Source organism: Arachis ipaensis, chromosome B8 (genome assembly GCF_059453495.1).
Source record: "Arachis ipaensis isolate K30076 ecotype BB chromosome B8, ASM5945349v1, whole genome shotgun sequence".
Lineage (NCBI taxonomy): Eukaryota > Viridiplantae > Streptophyta > Magnoliopsida > Fabales > Fabaceae > Arachis > Arachis ipaensis.
In genome coordinates, this window is record NC_142443.1 from 113,473,593 (window position 1) to 113,494,011 (window position 20,419).

The 20,419-nt window shown below is 30.5% G+C and overlaps 1 protein-coding gene and 1 pseudogene across 1 annotated transcript; both read right to left on the reverse strand.

The window, feature by feature from the left end:
* Positions 1–749: 749 nt before the first annotated feature.
* Positions 750–4,175, reverse strand: LOC148549302 (uncharacterized; annotated as a pseudogene).
* A 2,081-nt stretch (positions 4,176–6,256) lies between these two features.
* LOC107613725 (hypothetical protein At1g04090) lies at positions 6,257–16,566 on the reverse strand. The gene is made up of 4 exons (XM_016315849.3): positions 16,151–16,566; positions 9,138–9,236; positions 8,114–8,462; positions 6,257–7,570 (listed from the first exon to the last, which is right to left on the reverse strand). The coding sequence occupies exons 1-4, from the start codon at positions 16,296–16,298 to the stop codon at positions 6,361–6,363; spliced, it is 1,806 nt and encodes a 601-aa protein (XP_016171335.1). The 5' UTR covers positions 16,299–16,566; the 3' UTR covers positions 6,257–6,360.
* Positions 16,567–20,419: the final 3,853 nt, after the last annotated feature.

Below are 20,419 nucleotides of genomic sequence, written 5' to 3' on the forward strand. Positions count from 1 at the left end.
ACCTTGCCAAGAGCTTTGTTAGTTGTTAGTTTATTTTCATTGTCATTTACTTTTCATGCCTCTTATCAAAAATCCCAAAACATACTTCATAGCCAATAAGCATACACTTCGTTGTAATTCCTCGTGAGACGATCCGGAGTCCAAAATACTTCGGTTATTTTTTATTTGGGGTTTGTTCTTTGTGACAACACCGAAAATTTAATTTGATGCGAGAGTTGTTTGTTGGTTTGGAGCTATACTTACAACGTAAATATTTTGTGAAATTCCTAACCCACAATAATTTTTGCTATCACTTTTGTCAGCGAAGGATCCTAGTCCTTTGGGTTTATGTAAATTGTATTATGGGCCTTTTGGGAATCTTATATATATATGTATGTATATGTGTATATTTGCTTTGGCCGGTTCTAGCTCCGCAAGCCGAGTCAGAAGCCTTGCTATATGTATCTTTGGAATTCTTCTCTCATATTTATCGCTTACACGAGTGACGCGATTTTCTGTTTAACGCTTTGCTTAACTCTTCTTCACAGGCTTCTAGTTAAAATTTCTTTCAGCTATTATTATTATTAGTATATATATATATATATATATATATATATATATATATATATATATATATATATTACTTTTAGAGGTCGTAATACCTTGCCACCTCACCTTTATGACTTAAGCATAAGACTCTGTGTGGTAGGGTGTTACACCAAACCTCTTTCTTTTTTGAATTGGACTAACTTTTCTTCCATTGCCTTAACTTACGATGGATCTTCAAGTGCTTCTTTCACATTTTGGGGCTCCATTTGAGATAAAAGAGCAAAATTGTTGAGTTTGGCTTTCTTTTTACTTGAGGATCTAGTGGTTACTCCATGGGATGGATCTTTAATGATGAATTCATGAGGATAGTTCCTCAAGAACTTCCATTCTTTAGATTTTTGTGGAGAAATTTCAGTTTGGCCTTGATTTGGTTCTGCAAGGTTCACAATTCTAGAATCTCTAGCTTCAGTGGGAGACAAAACAGAATTGTCTCTTGAATTTTGATCTGTAGAGATAGAGCCAACATTTTTCACAGTTGAAACAGATGTATCATTTTCTTGATCTTTTTGTGAGCTTAATTCAACTTCAGTTCCTACATCATCTTCTACAACACCACTTGCAAGAGTGTTAGTATCACAAAATAAAAGATGTATAGACTCCTCTATAGTTCTATATTCTTTGAGATAAACTCAATATGCTTTACTAGTGGTTGAGTAACCAAAAAAGATGTCGTCATAAGATTTTGGATCAATTTTTTCAAGATTATATTTAGTGTTTAATACAAAATATTTGCATCTAAAAACATGAAAGTACTTGAGATTTGGTGGTACCTCTTTCCAAAGCTCATATGAAGTTTTCTTTAACCCTTTTTCTAATGATGGTCCTATTTATGATATAGCAAGCTGTGTTTACAGCTTCTACCCAAAGGAATTTAAGAACTTCATTTACACATAGCATAACCCTAGCCAGTTTTTGGAGACTTCTATTTTTTTCTTTTAACAATCCTATTTTATTGGAGGTTTTAGGACACGAAAAATTATGAAAAATTTCAAATTCATCACAAAAAGTTTCAAAATCTTGATTTTCAAACTCTTTTCTATTATCACTTATGCAAATAATTTTCAAATCCTTTTCATTTTGGATCTTTTTGCAAAGAGTTGAAAAAGCAATGAAAGCATCATTTTTATGAGTTAAGAAAGAACCCATCTATATCTAGTATAGTCATCAACCACTACTAAACCATAATGTTTGTCACCTAAGTTTTGAGTTCTAGTAGGACCAAAAAGATCAATGTGTAGTATTTCCAATGGCCTTTTAGTTGAGATGTCATCCTTGGGCTTAAAAGAAGTTTAGTTTGTTTGCCCAATTGACAAGCATCACAAGTGATGTCTTTGTCAAATTTTATGTTAGGAAAACCTCTAACCAAATTTTTCTTTACAAGTTTAGAAATTTGAAACATGTTTGCATATCCTAATTTCTTATGCCATAGCCATTTTTCGGAGTCCATAGAAGTGAAACACGCTACATTTTGTTCTTTTAGTTCTCTAAAGTAAGTCCATAAACATTGTTACACCTTTTAGCTTCAAACAAAATTTTACCGGATTTCTCACACACAACTAAGCATTCCAATTTCATAAAGATAATCAAATATCCTAAGTCACATAATTGACTAATGCTCAGAAGATTGTGTTTCAATCTGTCAACTAAAAATACATCATTAATGAAAGAAGAGAAACCCTTACCAACTTTACCTATGGCCACAATTTTTCCTTTACTATTATCACCGAAAGTTATAAAGCCTCCATCGTATTTATCAAGCTTGATGAAGAACGTAGACTTTTCAATCATATTCCTAGAGCATCCACTATCCAAGTACCACATGTCATCCTTATTTTTGGATGCTAGGCAAAACTGTACAAAGCTCTTAAGTGACCTTAGGTATCCAAATCTTTTTGGATCCTTTAATGTTAAACCATCTTTGCGGACTCAGTACATTGTATTTGCCAACTATTTTGAAAACTTTATCACTAATCTTTCTTTCAAAAATGAAACATGGAATAGGAAAATGACCATTTTTATTGCATATGTGACAGAATTTATTAGTTGCTGATTTTTAAAGGTGATTTGGGTTTTAAAATCTTGTGTCTTTAGAAGTGGATGCCACATTTTAAAATTGTGAACTTTTAAAATAAATTTTAATTTTTCACAATAATCCAAACCAGCTTTTTCATAAAGAGGTCTTTGACTAGCTAACAATTTATCCAAATTTTCAGAACTTTGAGCAAATTTTGCTAGATCTTGTTTTAAACCTTTAACCTATTTATGTAACCGTTCATTCTCTTCAAAACAATTCAAGTATGCAATAACAAAGTGCTATTTTTCACAACCTTTAAGTTTAGCCTTAAGCCTCTTGAGATCAATAGTGGTTTCGGCTTCCCTTAGTTTTTCTTTTGAGGAAAGCATTTTCAGCCTTTAGGATGTCATTTTCATTTTCAATTTCATGACATTGGTTCAGAAAAGTTCTTAATTTTTCAGTGAGATGATCAATCATGAGATGAAGGTCTTTACTAGAAAGCTCAATAAAAATTACCTCATCAGGTTGGCTGTGGTCAGCCATAAAGCAGGCTTGAGAGCTGTTGTCTGAATCTTCATCTTCATCGGAATCATTCTCCAGATCTTCCCAAGAGGCCATAAGCCCCTTCTTCTTATCTTTTTGGGACTTGTCTTGTTTCTTCAATTTTGGACAATCATATTTGTAGTGTTTCAGTTCTTTACAGTTGTGGCAAATGACCTTGCTTAGGTCCTTCTTTGGTCCTCTTGAGTTGCTTCCCTTGCTTCTTCCTCTTAGTTTTATCATTCTCCTGAGTTTTCTGGCAAAAAGCACAAATTTGTCATCTGATAAATTATCATTGAATTCATCACCCATTGACTCAGTACATGATTTGAGAGCCACTCTTTTTTTTTTGCATCATTTTTTAAGTGAGTGATCTCATAAGCAAGTAATTTTCCTCTCAGTTCATCGCAAGTCATTTGACTAAGGTTACCACTCTCAGATATGACTATAACCTTAGTTTCCCACTCTATCGTTAGACTCCTTAGGACCTTTCTCACTAGCACTTGTTCAAAGTGTGTAATCCCCATAGCATCTAAGCCGTTGATGATGATAGAGAACCTTTCAAACATATCATCAACGGACTCTCCTTCTTTCATAGAGAATACTTTTATTTTTTACACAACATGTCAATTCTGGTTTGTTTGACTTGAGTAGTGCCTTCATGTGTGACTTGGAGCTTATCCCATATCTCCTTTGTTGTTTTGCATCTTGAAACTTTTCGGTATTCCTCGAAGCTGATTGCATAGTTTAGCATATTGATAGCTTTGGCATTGAGTTTCACCTTCTTCTTGTCATCTTCATTTCATTCAGGTTCGGTCTTGGGAGTGACAATCCCATCAGCACCAATCTTTATAGGGAGTTGTGGACCGTTCATTATTATCTTCCATAGATTATAGTCCACCGATTGAACAAAGATCTTCATTCTTTATTTCCAATCATTGTAGTTTTTACCATTGAAGAATGGAGGTCTGTTGTTTGATTGTCCTTCTATCAGAGTATATGCCACCGTGTTGGAACCGTTGTTGTTTGCCATTAGGATCTTTCCTCCAAGCTGCAAAGCTTGATCTCTGTGAGACCAAGCTCTAATACCAATTGATGGTAATCAGTGGCTAAGAGAAAGGGGTTGAATCTTGGCCTCTTTTTTAACTTTACTTGTAACTTTTCTTTTAGCTAAGATAATACAAGAGATACTTTGATTTTGTCTCCTGACACGGTAAGAGCCAGAACAGAGTTGCTTGAAAGAATAGTAACAGTGAAACGTTGCTGAGTAGAGAAATCAGGAGATACTTTATTTTTGTCTCCTATGTAGTAGAACCAGTAATAGAGAAGAGAGTAGAGAGTGACACACAGATGTATCCTGGTTCGGCTATTCAGTGTAATATAGGCTACATCCAGTCTCCATCACAACAATGATAGAATTTCACTATCTTTTGAACAGATTACAATCACCAATTCTCCCTAAGATATACCCCAATCCTATCTGGGACAAGTTCAGATCCTAACCCAACTTGGACTTGACTAGGACTCACCCTAACTTTCAACTGTAAAGTGCTAACCCAACTTGTAAGAAAATTCCCTTAGGATCATGACACAAAACAGAAATACTAACAAAGGATTTCTGAAATAACTTAGGCTTTTTCTCCAAGCTTAGCTCTCTTCCTTTTTTCACTCATTGACATTTTCTTACAAACCTCACCATGTTTGCCTTTTTTTCAATGAAACTCAAATAGACTAAACTGAGAAAAAAAACTACAAAGTGAAAATCATTAAGGAGAAGAACAAAAATAACTCAGGGAGCTATGAATACTGAAACTAGTGCTCTTCCTTTCTTTTTTTAATCCTTGGCCTTTCACCCCTGTTATAGAGGAGTGAAGATTTTAGGGCTTGAACCTTCTTCAGCACTTGGTTTGTCTTCTTCTCCAACGATCAGAATCCACAGTGGCGTGGTCAAAGGAGAGAGAGCGGACTAAGGCATTGATATGCAACCCGTACCTTTCTCTTTCAATCTTTTTCTTCAAGCTTCTTGAATCTGGGCCATTGATCTTTGCTTTGGACCCAAGTTTATTTCTTGACTGTTGATTAACCACTTAACACTTTTGACTTCACTATTTTCATAGTTTCTTGAATGGTGCTTGAAACATAGAGAATTTTTTTACGATTTTTTGTTGAAGCACAAATGAAAAAATCACCTTTTTGTGATCCTCTGTTCATTGAGATCTTCTCTCTTGTTGTAGCCCGTTTTTCTTTTTCTTCTTGCTTGAGAATGGAAAAAAGCTTTTCGTTTTTCTCTTTGTCCTAGCTCCAGAGGTTTCCTTTTTCTTTCTTCTTGGTATAGAGAGTGATGTGATAGGAAAGAAAAGGAAGAGAAAAAAGAGAGAATTTGGTTCAGTGGGTGAAAAAAAATGTTTTAAATGAATTTCAATTTATTTAACCGATTAGTGACTTGGTTGAAGTGAGATGGATTTGGGTGTTACCACTGAATTGGACTTGGATCTTTATTTGAGCTAGATTTGATTTCCTTCATTTGACTAGAGACTTGATTGTTTTTGATGGAAGGAATTGTTATGGTAGCAGAGTTATTTCCTTGGACCATTGTGTGTGCTTTTGGGTTTGGGTAATAACTTCTTGGGCTAGCTTTAATTAAATTAATTTTTTGTACACTAAACCAAATATATCACACAAATAATTAATTCAATAATGTTTAGTCATTATCTTAATCATAATTAAATTCACCAAATTCTAACAGATACTTTTGCAGAAACATATATTACACATAGTATTCTCTCTATATTCAACCATAGTTAGTTGTAAAATAATTGAATCGGACATTGAATCAGTGAAGTTATAAATTAAAAAATTTAGAGATTCAATCGGAATTAAATTAAATATAATAAAATAAAATAATATTTTTTCTAAAAAAAATCATTAACTTTTTAAATTGATTTTTTAGTAAAAACCAGACTAGTTCAATGAATTTACCAATTTTTGAATTGATTCACTATCAACTAATTTTTACGTTAAACTAGATCAACGGTGACCACATAATTGATTCCTAGATAACCCAACTAAATTAGCCCACGATTTGGTTCTCAGAACCATGCTAAAAACAAAAAGTTCCAAAATGACAAATTAAATGCAATAAATTTGTTATAGATCAATATTGGAGCTTTAAAAGAATTAGGAAGCGAGGTATACATGTGTACTAGAATATATAATATCTAAACCTCATCTCCATTCCAATTATTCTTCACCTTAGGACCAGTTGGCCCTTCTTCTCCTAACACTTCACTTGGCAAACTCTTCACAACCTTGTCTAAAAGAGATCTCAACCTCCCAGGCAATGCTTTAGCCACTTTCTTCAACTCATCATCAATGTCATAATCAACTTTTGGACCCCATTCTCTAAAATAGTTAAGCCATGGAGGTTCCACAACTTGAGAACCCAAATACTCAGCAGAAACCAAGTCATGTAACCCCAAATCCATGACAATGTTACTTGAATCAGTATCATTCCTCACACCAATATTACTTGTTCCTTGCAAAACAAGGCCAGCGTGTGGGTAAGATGCGTGTCCATGCAAAGAAGAATAAACCACAGGCTTGTTATTATTGTTCCCACTTTGGAACTCAAGTTGTGAGGCTTCAACCCATTGACCATGACTATGTTGTGAGAAATACATTTGCCATAATTCTCCATTGAAATTGCTTACCCTTAATGTAACATGCTCCCAATCACCAACATGTTCACCTATTTTCCCCAAGTTAATGTTAAAGAAATCCACTTTTGCCCTTGCAGGCCCATTGAATGGGTAGAACACCCACATTGCAATGTCACTAAAAGTTCCACCAAGCATTGGTTTCACATGTATGTAGCTTCTTGCACTTTCCAAATTTCCCTTCTTCACCCTATCTTTGTTGGCTGCGTCGGCCGGAAGGTCAAGCCAGAACGCACCATCATTGTTCGGATCCTGAGGTAGGTTGGTTCCATTCTGCGCTATTGCCACCGGATTCGACTCGTTCCCTCTTGTGAATAGCAATGCTCCATTTGAGAAAAACCAATTGACTGAAGAAGGAAGGAATTCTTCATGAGGATGCAAGTACATAATTGGAGAATAAGCCTTAACTATAGCCTCAATTTGTTGCACATTAGGCATTGATGATGCAATGCTTTTGGTGTTTTTAAGGCATGAAATTGTTAGAGGGCCAGTGGCATTAACATATTGTGCAACAAATGTTCCTACTTGAACGCTAGGAGATTGAGTTCCTCTATTGCTTGGCCTTGCCTCAAAGAAATTTATGCCATTGGGACCATTCCAGATCACTGAATTCTTCTCACATTGGTCGGTAAGGTCTATCCTCACACACATCACTTTGTTAAGGGCAGGTTTGTCCGCTGAAGTTGTCACAACATGCCCAACAGCTTTGTACCTATTATGTACAAATACAAACATGAGTCTTCAAATACAATACAATATAATATAATATGATACATAATTACCACAATCTAATGGGAAAAATATGTAATTTTTTATTTGCTAATATTTTTCTTCACTTTATTATAATTTGCTCCATTTCTTTTATGCCAAAATTTGATCTTCGATATCAATATTTAACAAATTAAATTACAAAATTATTATATGTACAAAAAAAATTAGTCATTAAATCAATAATACGTATTAGATATAAATATATCTGTTATTTAACTTATTTTTAATATGTATTTTATATGGATTGCTGATTTGATGACTGAATATTTGTATATATCTAGCATGATTGGTTAAATTAAGAATATGAATCAAAATAATATTTTATATTTTACAAAGACTCAAAAGCGAAAAATGGACCAAAGCCAAAAAACATATATTTATTACAGGTCCAAAATTTTATTTAAGAAAGAAAAAAAAAGCACAAATTTAGAAAGTTTAAAGTAAGAATATGTAATGCAAATATATAAAATAGCTTAGTACCTACCCATCAGGAGCTGCTGGTGTCCAAACATAGACATTGCTGTCTTGTTTGATGCCAAGATTTTCACTGGTCCATATAAGTGAGTAATCAATCGGTTTCTTTAATGTTCCATTAATGGTGTTTGGTGGGGACAAATCTTTTGCCACAAGGACCCATCCAAACAAGGCCTTATTGTTTGGTTGGCTGTAACTACCCAACATGGAGAAGCCTTGTGGAATTCCTGACGGCTCAAAAATTGTGGCACCTTGGTTGTCTGGTCCACCTTCCTGGGATGCCCATATTTTGTTGAATGTTGTTATTTGAGACACTTCCAACCCACCAAGATCAATGCTTCCTTTTGAGAAACCATTACCTGCATGTGACACAATAATTCAACAATAGCATGTGACATATGATAAAATACAAATACAATGCAAGTGCGAATATTGAATAAAATATAAGTGTCCCAATTTCAAGAGAAGTTTTTGACAAATTACATAAGTTTAAGGTAGTAGTGTATAAGGTAGATTATATATAGAGGGGGTAATAATTGCAGAAGTTCTTGCATGTTTTAAGAACATGTTTAATTCGTGTTTCAAGAGTGCTTACAACCATGCATTTCTTTAATTTTAACTGCTTAAAAGTTATATTGAAAATAAAGAATTCATGGTTATGAATTTCTTTTTCCAAAAACTTATTAAATGTAAAAAAAATGTACATGCACACTAAAAATTAGTCATCATGTATTTGTATATGAATATATATCTTGTTTAATTTATTTTTAATATATATTTTATATTATAATATGTATTCTATATGAATAGCTAATTTGATAACTTATTTTTAATATACACTTAGTATAGTTCATTAAATATAGTCTAACATTATGTGAAAAAATCTCAAGAGTAAAATAAGAACACAAAATTCAATGGATACGTAATTTTACTTCGAAAAAAAAAACTCGCGCTAAAAATACCTTTCACTCCTAAATCAAACATATTTCAATAGGATAGACAAAAATGATTATTAATATAAGATGAATATATACCTGGTGGCCAAACAGGTACTGCTGCTGGAAGGTTGAATTTCTTTTGAATGGGAACAGGAGGAGGAGGAGGAGGAAAGTGCTTTTTCTTGAAGGGATTTCCTGCATTAGAAGTACATTTTATGAGAAAATTTCCCATTCTTTGAGTCTTAGAAAGAAGATTGAGTGTGTCTATATGTAAATAGGAGAATATGTCTATTATATATGATAGCAGCCTAGTTTACTACAAGTATATTCCTCTAAAGAACAGTATATATATAGTTTGGTTATGTTGGAATAAACTTGCAATTAAATATTGATCAACTTTACTCATACACCAAGTTACTATATAAAAAAAGGACTTGCTTGTCTTGTTTACCTTAATTCCCTATAGATGAAGGGAGATGTTAATTTGCATATACTGTTAGTGATTTATTTTGGACCGTAAAGGGTTGCTGCTACTGCTAAGTAACCATCAAATTTTATATCCAAGAATTAGCAAATACTAATTATAGTTGTACAAATGAGTTAAACTAAAGATTAATTTGATTTTCAATCCAGAATTACGCCCAGCGAGTTGCTTTTTTCGATTAATTTGAATCACATCCCAATCTCTCTTTTCTATTTTCAAATCAAGTTCAACCTTCAATGAAAAATTGAAGCAGAACACAACCAAAACTCCATCTACGACTTCAACCTTTGGGCTTCAGGCGGTGAAGCAGAGCTTCCCACACCCTGATCAAACTCCTCTAAAGTGAGAAAGTTAATAAAGTGATAAAGTGAAAGGTTTACTCTTAAATTAAGATAGCATGACATACATACAAGAGTAATGCTAGGGGCCAGCAACTTTTGTGATTGGTAGCCATCAAATAGCCATCAATGATGATTTAATGGTGTGAGATTGGTGTGAGATTTCATCCAATGACTCATCTTTCTCTGCTGGTTACATGCTGGCCAAAATTCAACAAAACTGCTGGTCTCTTAGACTTTTCCTACATATAATAGGAGTTATAAATTCAATGGTGATTAACCTTTTACTTTAGGAAAAGTAGAAGTAACTAACAACATTTTTGAACAATGTAAATTAATAGGATTAAAAGAGTAAATTAATCTTAAATTTAATTAATAGCATTAAATTAGAATATAGTATATTTTTATTTGATTGGTGGTTGTTTATATTATTCAAGATAGTCATTGTTTACATATCACTCCTCTTTACTTTATTATTTTACTAATCTTCTCACTTTTTGAGGATCTAAAATCGAGAACCCGACACGACAAATTACGACAAAGTGTTCTCGGCAGACACCACGCAAGGACAAAGCACCGGCGGGTAAAGAATCCAGTGAGTTTCGGGATCCAGCAAGGATTCGAGGAAGATAGGCTTCTTCCTTCTTCATCCTTCTAACACTCACTCTAACAGGTTAATTTTCAGATTTTGTTTCGTTTTTCACATTTCTCTGTGTTAGATTTGGAAAATCTCTGGAAAAATAGTATTTGAGATTTTCAACATGGTCCGAGAAACTAGTATTTGAATTTTTGAAATGAATTTTGGATGCCATAGAGCTTAGAAACAGTATCTATTCAGAAAATGAATGGCTGATTAAAACAAGTAAGATGTTGATGTTAGAATTAATGAACTCTGGAATTTACAAATATGTTTTTTTTTTCTTTTTATGTTATTAAAATGAAGTATTTGAGATGTTGTGAATTGATAATTTAGGCTAACTTTTGTTGCTTTTTTTTTTCCCTTTTAAGTTTTTTCAACGTGATAGGTTTTCGTTGTCTCATAAATGTATTCATCTTTGTAACTAGACGGTCTTGTGATGCATTGCAACGGATTGAAGTTGACGAAAGAGCTATTTATTCACTTTAAGAACCACTCTTTTTTATGATATATTATATTAGAGTTTAATTTTAATACGTAAAATGTTTTGCATAGTCTAATCACATTAGTATTTTTGAATGATCATTTATATAATTAATGTAAAATATAATTATTTTTATTTTGTAATTGAGTGTAAATGTAAAATTATTTTATATTAATAGTAGATCAAAATTAAATGTATTGTATTATTACTTATTTACTTTCAAAAGCTTGGATGAATGATGATGATCCCGTGGAGTCAAAGCAAACAAGAGCTTGTTTGTGTAGTATAAGTCTATAAGATAGTCTTAACCTTAAGTCTCATCTGTTAGGCATATCAGGAAACAAGACTTATCTTTAGATGTTATGTACTGTGCTTGATTTTAATTTTTTCCACTATTTTCTTAAGCCCATGTAGCTAGAGATGTGTCTAAGCTAACACTTGATGATGTATGTAGTTATAATTGGACAGCGAAACCAACCGAATAAGTTTCTTTGGGGCTAGATAAGGCATTTGGTCCTTTGGGGCTTGGATTAAGTTTCTTAGATTTTTTTTTTTTCAGTTGCGTAAAGTATCTATCAACTAGATTGATTAAGGATAAATCTGTCAAAAATTTAAATTTTATTTAAAAGTTTGTTACTGATTATATCAATTAATGTATATACAAAATAAAATTTAAATATTTGATACTTAATAAAAAAAAAGTGAAACAGTTAAAGTAATCATTGGACTAATCCAAATTAATTGATTAAGTAAGTCACCAAAAAAAAAATTAATTGATTAAGTTACTTAGATATCTAACCAAATTTGTTTCAATAATTTCAAAACATGGGGCCACAAATAATGTGCCTGTTTGCATAATAATCAAGCAAGGAATATGCTAATCATATAGCCACGTATGCCAATCCAATTTAATGTTGAATGCAATGCCCAGTTGCTACATAATCAATCATAGAATAGGATGACAATTTATTTCACAATTAGAAAAATTTATTCACACAAAAAATGTTTAGTTTGTACATTTTTGTACATAATTTATACTCTTCATATTTTGTCACTTTTAGAAGACTTTCAAAATTTTTTTCGAAAAAAATGAAGAAAATCAGAAATTTTGAAAAGAAAATATGTTAAAATATCTTTATTTGATGTGTTTTATTTAATATTATGCTGTCAAACTACTGTTTGAAGTATGGGATTAGAACTATTCCTATTTTTACATGTATGTTTTATTTAATATCATTTTAAGATATTTTTAAATTTTAATATAGTTACATTGAAAAAAATTTTAAATATTAAACCAAATATATTATTTAATTTCATGGCATTTCAGAAAATGTTGCGCAACATTTTCTTTTCAATAAACTTCGTAGAAACTGAAAGTGCGCATTTACTTTTTAACCCAAGGAGATGAGTTCAATTTTTTCTTTTTATGTCAAGCTATAAATGTATGATAGATAAGATACTACATATATCATCATCAGTTCGTTATTAGTTAAATATCTTTTTAGATATATCACATAAAAAATTTCAACAATCTTAGTTATTATTTGGCGTTATGCCCTTGTATAATAAATTCTTCTGCCTTGGTTTGTAATAGCATGGGTTATTTTGAAAATTTACATATACTTTTAATTCTGAAACAAATGAAAATAAAAAGTAATTTTAATCACATCTGCAAATTTTGATTTCTTCAACATGAATCAATTATGAAAAATAATTTTTGTTTTTAAATGAATTATATGTTATCTATAAAAGTATTTCTAATAATTAACACTCAACTTCAAATATGTTTTTGATTTTCTTAATAATTATATATATAATTCCTGAAATTGAAAGCTAATAAAGGAGTTTTTATTTTTTTTTTTTTCAACCAAAAGAAAAAGGGAGGAGTCATTTTTACCCAAAAAAGAGAATCATATGGCAACTTAAATAAAGCAATAAACATCCAGACAAGTTGCATATAATAAAGTACTATACCAAAAAAAAATTTAATAAATTAACTTAATTAATTATTTTTCCCTATGAACATAGAAAGTAGCTAATAACAATCTGACATCGAGCAATTATACTATTTGGCAGCGATACATTTGTAAAGGTAGCACGTGCTGCCTGGTTTAAAGTTGAAATTCTTTTAGCTGTGTCGACACATTAGCTTTTCAGCATTATTATTATTATTATTATTATTATTATTATTATTATTGGTTTATTCGGCTGAACTTAAAAGAACCTAAGTTCGTCTGATCTTAAATATCTATAAATTGGACTTTGTATGAAAAGACTTGTTTATTATATATTTTATAAGATGATTGAAGATGTGTAAAAATCAGTTTTTGTCACTAAAAATAGTCTAAAATTTTTTTATTTGATATTTACAAATGATTCGTTACTTTTCTATCAGACTACAAAGAATCAGATCTAAATGATCATGCATTCTCTTAACATTTTTTATAAGGTATTTAGCATCAAAGTAAATCTTAAAAAATTTAAAGTTTTTTGTTCTAAAAATGTCACTGTATATTCGTGAGAAGTACAAATTCTTGATTTGGTTCAATCTTCATAACGCTATTTCCTACGGTAGAGTTTCGTTTGGATCGTGGTTTAGTTTTATCGAGCACTTGTCATCAGTATCAGAATGGTTCTAAATCCATTCTTCATTGTCTTTGGGAGTGCCCTAGTGCTAAGGAGGTCTGGAACCTTTTAGGCCTGTATTCAAATAACTCCGATTTACGTGATTGGCTATACAGAGGTGCAAGGAATTGAGATGTTTTTCTTTTCTTTTCAACCATCTAGTGGATTTGGAGAAGCAGAAATTATGACTTATTTAATACAGATGACTCTTGGAGTGCTAGTAAAGTGGTGAGTTTGATTCGTAGTTCAGTAAGGGAGTTTCTGCTATGCATCAGTCTTTGTCTCCTCCTTCGCTTTGTTTGCATTGGGTTCCACCTCCAGTTCATTCTGTTAAATTGAATTGTGATGCTAGTTGTTTTGCCCCTTTTAGCTATGCTGGTTTTGGTTGTATCATTCGCAATTCTGATGGATGTTGGTTGAAAGGTTACACTGGGAAAGTCGAAGTGTGCAGTATTCTTTTTGCTGAATTGTATGCAATTTGGAGAGGTTTACTTCTAGTTTGGAATAGTGGATTTCGTGAGGTTATTTGTGAAACAGACTATTTAAAAGCTCTTTTCTTGGTAAACCAAAGAATGCTTGGTAAGGATATTCCAGAATGGGATTTGGCAAAGCATATACAAGAGATTATGAATTGGAATTAGAGAGTCTTTATTCTTTTAATTCAGAGGAATACAAATAGTGTTGCAGATCGTATGGTTGAAGCAGCTGCTTTTGGCGCGGACATTCATTCGAATTGGAGTCATCCATGGAGGGAGCTTCAACATCTTATAAATTTAGATATGAACCTAACCAATTCATTTGGTTTTGTACTTTTGTCTCTATTTTTTTTTTTTTCTGTTTAATCATAAAAAAACATATATAAATTGGATTAGGGTGGATAAAACATAGACACTTTTTCTGATTTATTATGTCTATTTTAGATATCATGTTGAGTATTATGTTTATATCAGTGTTCGTGCATCTTAGATTATTAAAGTAAATAATTATTTTTATATCTAAAAATTTTAGTATTTACAAAATAATAATAAAAAGAAAAGATATTTAGATTGCATTTGAAATAAAGAATGAAACTGAAACATTGAGACTAAATATACTAAAATGAGATATGTCTAAATTTTTGTTTAATTTAAGATATATAGAGATTAAGAGATAAATTTAAAATTTTAAAAAGTTAAATGAAGATATGTTTTTTTTTTAAAAAATATTATTAAAATTTTAGTATTCGTCTTTAAAAATTTTAATTTTTAGTGTCTCATACCTTCTAGAGATATTGAAAGGACTGAAATTTTATATTACAAAATTAAAATTTTAATTGTTATCTTTGATCATTAAACACAATATTAAATTCTAGTTCTCCAGTGTCAGTTCTAATCTCTTCAAATAAATACTACCTTATATAGTCTTTCAAAAATAATAAAAGTTTGACAAATTCACCCACTAATTAATTTTTATAATTTTTTGAATGCCAAATTTGGAGAAATGCTAAAATGATGATTTATCTAAATTATAAAATTAGATGAGTTTTTTTAAAAAACTAACAACAACAGAAGACACGGCCCAAATGATATACTAGAAACAATAGGATAAGACACCACCAAAAAAAAAATTAATAAGATATATAAGTATAATATAAGATGGATAGTGGGCCTACCCGCTCTTTACTAAAAAAGTAAATAATTAAATAAACAAACAAACAAACAAAAGAAAAGAAACGAAAGAACATTAGCATAAAGTATTAGCACTTTTTTTCTTAATTATATTCAATTTAAATCCCTTTAACATTAAAACATTTAAAGAAAAGTACTGTAAAATGTCCTCGATATGAAAAGAAATTCTATAATGTTATACACAAATTAAGAAATAAGAAACAAGAAGGAAAAAAAAAAAGAAATAAATTGCATTCCAAAGAAATTCTCTCCTAAATAAGTGAATATTCCAACTGTAATCCAATAGCTTTATTAATATACATAAATATTCATACAATTTATTGTTGATTATGTTTGCATTTTTGTTTTTTATTTTCTAAATTAAAAGGGAGAAGCCTAAGAAAAGTAGGCTAAATTTTTACCCCTTAGGTTGGGATTCGAATCTTAATAACTTCTTTAAGGGTGAACTCTTCCTCCCACATCCTTTTAGCAAAAAAAAAAAAAAAAAAAAAACGTGTTTTTATTTTATTATTTTGTTAAGATGAGTAATTACTCTTAATGGTTACTGAAAAACAAGCAAAAGAGTAAGCACTAACCAGTGCTAAAAATCTTAATATCTTATGTTGATGTTGATATCCATTATTGCCTGCGCCTTCACAATCACCATTTTCCTAACCACCATTACCAAAGTAACATACATGCCAGCTATTCATCACTACTCATAGAAACAAATACTCTTTTTTTATGCAGAGATCTAAATACTAAATTAAACATGGAAACAGCAGCAACAACAACAATAATGGCAAACTCCAAGATAAGGAAGAAGCAAAATATAGAAGATAAATAGATAAAATAAAAATGATAATGTTTGAGAATTGGGAATTGAGAAACATACCTGGAAAATGGAACCTTTGAGTAATCTTAGGTACCTCCATTGCTCGAGTTATTGTTGTTAATGTTGTCCAAAGAAAAAACAGCATGAAAACAACACCACCACTCTCATATTTGACACCACTCATTGGATAGTTTGGTCCTTCCCACATAACTCCAGATCTCAATGAAAGATACAAAGAAAGTCACCTTCTTGTGAACCTCTCCTCCTTTGAAAAGTATCCTTTCCTTTTGCAATGTGGCTGGTAGCACTTCACCCTCAAAATAACAATAATAATATAGAGACAAATTAATTTGGTTCAGGTTGGTACCCCAATAATGCTTTCAAACAGTTGCAATATAAAGAATTGGGTTTGGAATGGATTCACTTTCTGCCTTTTGGAATTGGACCCTTAATTTATATTTTGTTGTTTGACTCGTGGCTAATGGTTATGTGTCACCCTTTTTATATATAAAAAAAAATTAAGAAGGGTAATGGAAAAAAGTTCAGTATTATTGTTATTTGATTATTTAATTAATTAATTTTTCCCTCCTGTTTGATCCTTTTTTTTACTTTTTGCTCTTCTATGTTCAATTTCTTAACGATATAATGTAGTGGTAAAAATGTTAGCTTTTATGGTGAGTCTTTCTTTCTTTCTGTTTCCCACCGTCCCACTATGCTGTCTTTATTGATGAAGAATACGTATTGGAGTGACATTGGTATATTGGTTAGGGATGGTACAAAAGAGTGGCACAATAAATGTAGCTTAGGATAAAAGGAAAATAAGAATACTATATTTATTATTTTTGTGTATATTTTTTTATATATTTGATTTTTAAATTAAAAATCATTGATAAAAGTTAAGATAAAAAATTACAATAAAAAATATACACAAAAATAGTATAAAGTATAAACATAATTATCAAGTGAGAAATTTATAAATTTCAGCAGAATTATCAAGTGCTAATTTGGCAGTTAGAAATGCACGACCTTGAATTAATTGCTAACAAGTAACAACTGACCAAATATTCCTGCCGAGTTGCTTGCTCACTGTTGAGACCTGAGACCTATCCGAGAATTGAAGACGAAAAATGATTTTACTCAATTGAGTACGATTGTTTAATTTGTAAACTAACTAAAAGTGATTCTATTGATGACCAATTCAATCCAATTACTCGGAAATAAGAAAAGAATGCGAAGCATGTAAGTAAAGATACAAAGCTTATATCTCTGATCTGTATGAAAATCAAATTTTATTAATGAAACTCTTGAATTATGATTACTTATTATAAAGATTTATTCTGTAACATTTTGCAAAAATTAACATACATTAATAAAAATATTTTCTTACACTAATAAAAAATATAATTTAATAACTCATTAATTTGTATATATTTTAAATTTATACTAGTGTGAAAGAAGTGTAGATTATGTTATTTTTTTTCCTGTAATATGGTGCATATAGAGATATAGAAATAACATTGTCTTTATTATGAGTGCAAATATCAAGTCTAAGATGAATTAAAAGATATAAGATGATCTATGATAATTTATTGTTTAATGCTTGATTTTATGTTTTCTTTTATTATTATTGTCCTGTTTTTGCTGCTATTTTTTGGAACTATGCCCACTCTTTTTGGAGTTGGGTGGAGAGGTAATTATCTAAAAATTTTTTTACTAGTGTAGAGATCTATATATTTGATACACAAAAAAATTATATTCAATTTTTATAAAAAAAATTTAAGTTTTTCTTTTTTTGGTCATACAACACACTAACACACACTAATTTAGCAATTCTACTAGGATTCAATCCTCGTGTGGCTTTATTTGAGGCAAACATTTTTGCTATTACATCACGTATATTTAACTTTTACTAGTGTAGTGGAATTTGAACCACCCGAAAAGGCTCAAAGCGTGTAATGGCCAACGGACTCACAGCACGCGACAGTCCGAAGCCCAACTGGTCTCTGAAATCTCCAACTTGTCTAATTCGAACAGAGAAAATAATTTCAATCCCCAAATCAAGTGTTTTCCAATCCACCACCATCACGTCAGTGTAAATGAGGAGCTCAAAGCCCTTCTAACAATGTATTCACAACCCTAAACTTGACCTACTTCAATGCTCTTATTTTGATTTCAACGTCAAGAGTGTCATTGTAAATATCATTTCCGTCTATTTTTGTTTTGCTTCAATCGCTAGAATCGCTGATCTTGATTATCCTTATACCTATCTAGATTAATCTCAAACACAATCCTATATATTCAATTTTTTATGTATACATTGATTCTAAATATATCTCTATCACATCTCTTAATTAATTCTTTCTATAAATAAAATTTTTATTTTAATATATTTTTATTTTTTCAGTTATATCTTATGATTAACTATATTCTCCCGGACAAATGCTTAGAAAAAGTTGTTTGAAGATTTTGTATCTAAATGTTGTGAGTTCTATAAGTATCTTAAGTTAAATTTTGATGATTAATAAACATAAATATAATATAATAATTTTATTAATTATTTAATTGTTATCTAATCCTTCTTCATTTGTGTGACTGATTACTAAATTTTTTTTTTTAAGTATAAAATCTGAACTTAAGATTTGAGAAATCTTAAACTCAAAGATAAATAATCTTAAAAATTGAGTTCGTGTAAATAAACTACCTCAAAAATATAATGTAATTGTTTCATTTGCCAAAAATTTAAAGGCGTGAAATGTGCTTACCTTAGAATTTCAATTGAGCAAAATAAAACGTGCATTTTTACTCCATTATTTAAAAGTGAGTGTTATCAGCAAGTCAAACTTTTTTTGGAGTAACTTTTTTTCCAACCGTATAAAAAAAAATCTACAGATAGATACAAGTAAAAATTACTTGTATGATTTTTATTCTTAAAATGAGAATGAAAAAAAAGTTTTTAACGGAATTTTATTTTTTTTTCTTATTAAATTTATAAGATCTCAAACGGTCAAATCCTAGAAGAACAAGAAGAGCGCATGCAAGAAAATAAAATGCTGCAAAATTTCTCTAACTTTTTCAACTTTCTTATTTCTTCCATAACACTTTTATCATGGAAGAGATTTCAACGATTCTAATCTTGATAGTTTCGTTTCATGTCGTAGTCTAAATATTATATTATATCTCTAAGAATAGTTCTCTCATAGAAATATCATTTAAGCTACTAAGTTTATGAATTTCTTAACATCCAACTATGAGTTTTTAAACTCTACAGATTATTTTAATAACTGATCTAGTAGTGATGATCTCTAATTCTACTAAAGTTTGAGAAAATAATATCTATAGTTCTTAGGTTGAGTTGTGGTCCAAGGACTAAAATATTTGTTCCAATCTTTAGTCCAAACACAATAGGCAATGTCAATCTTTCCGTCCTAGTCACAGTCCCAAGAAATAAACGCAACCTTAGCTCATTAGTTGTTGATAACTTTCTGCAACGTTCCAAATCCTAACTTTCAACTTGAAACTAATATAATTCTTGTGTTTCTCCATCCTAAAACATAGTCTATGTCTATATCACCCCACTCTAAAATAGAGCCACTTCAAATTTTAGTTTAGCCTGAATTTGATGTCAATGTTGTTTGTAATGATACCTATTAGTTAACTGCTAACAGAAGTATTTTTGCTTCTACTTTGTGTTTTTCTATAGTAATTTAGGATTCACTTATTAACAAGTTGAGAAAGATTGTGTTTAAAATTGATCAAACTAGGAAAAAATCTAATAATTACTAGAGGCATGGCCGACATTCTAAAACCAAAGATAATGATTTTCTTATTGCATGAATTAGTAGATCTTACTCAGCATGAGCCAACATCATCTGCTCAAGCTCTTGCTTTATCTCATTGAAAAGCTGCTATGGATAAAATATATGCAGCTTTGATAGAATGTAAAACATAGAAGTTAGTGGATGCATCATCAAGAGTCGAATTAATTGGCTGCAAGTAAGTTTTTAGGATCAAAAGGCAACCTAGTCTCTGGATTTTTAGAAATCAAATAATAAATTATTTATAATTTATTATATTTATTTAAGATTATATTTTTAGATATTTTTATATATAAATCAAGTAATTTTTTATTTATAATCTAAAGTCTTAATAATTAAAAGATAATGAAAATTTTATGTGCTTTATTTTGAATATTTGGATTTTGAACCTTATTTTATGGATAAAGAAAAATTAACTTGATTTTTTTCAATTTTTACTGAATTAGTATTTATTTAAAAATAATTTATAAATTAATAATTAAATAGTATTTCAAGGATAATTATTTTATATTTA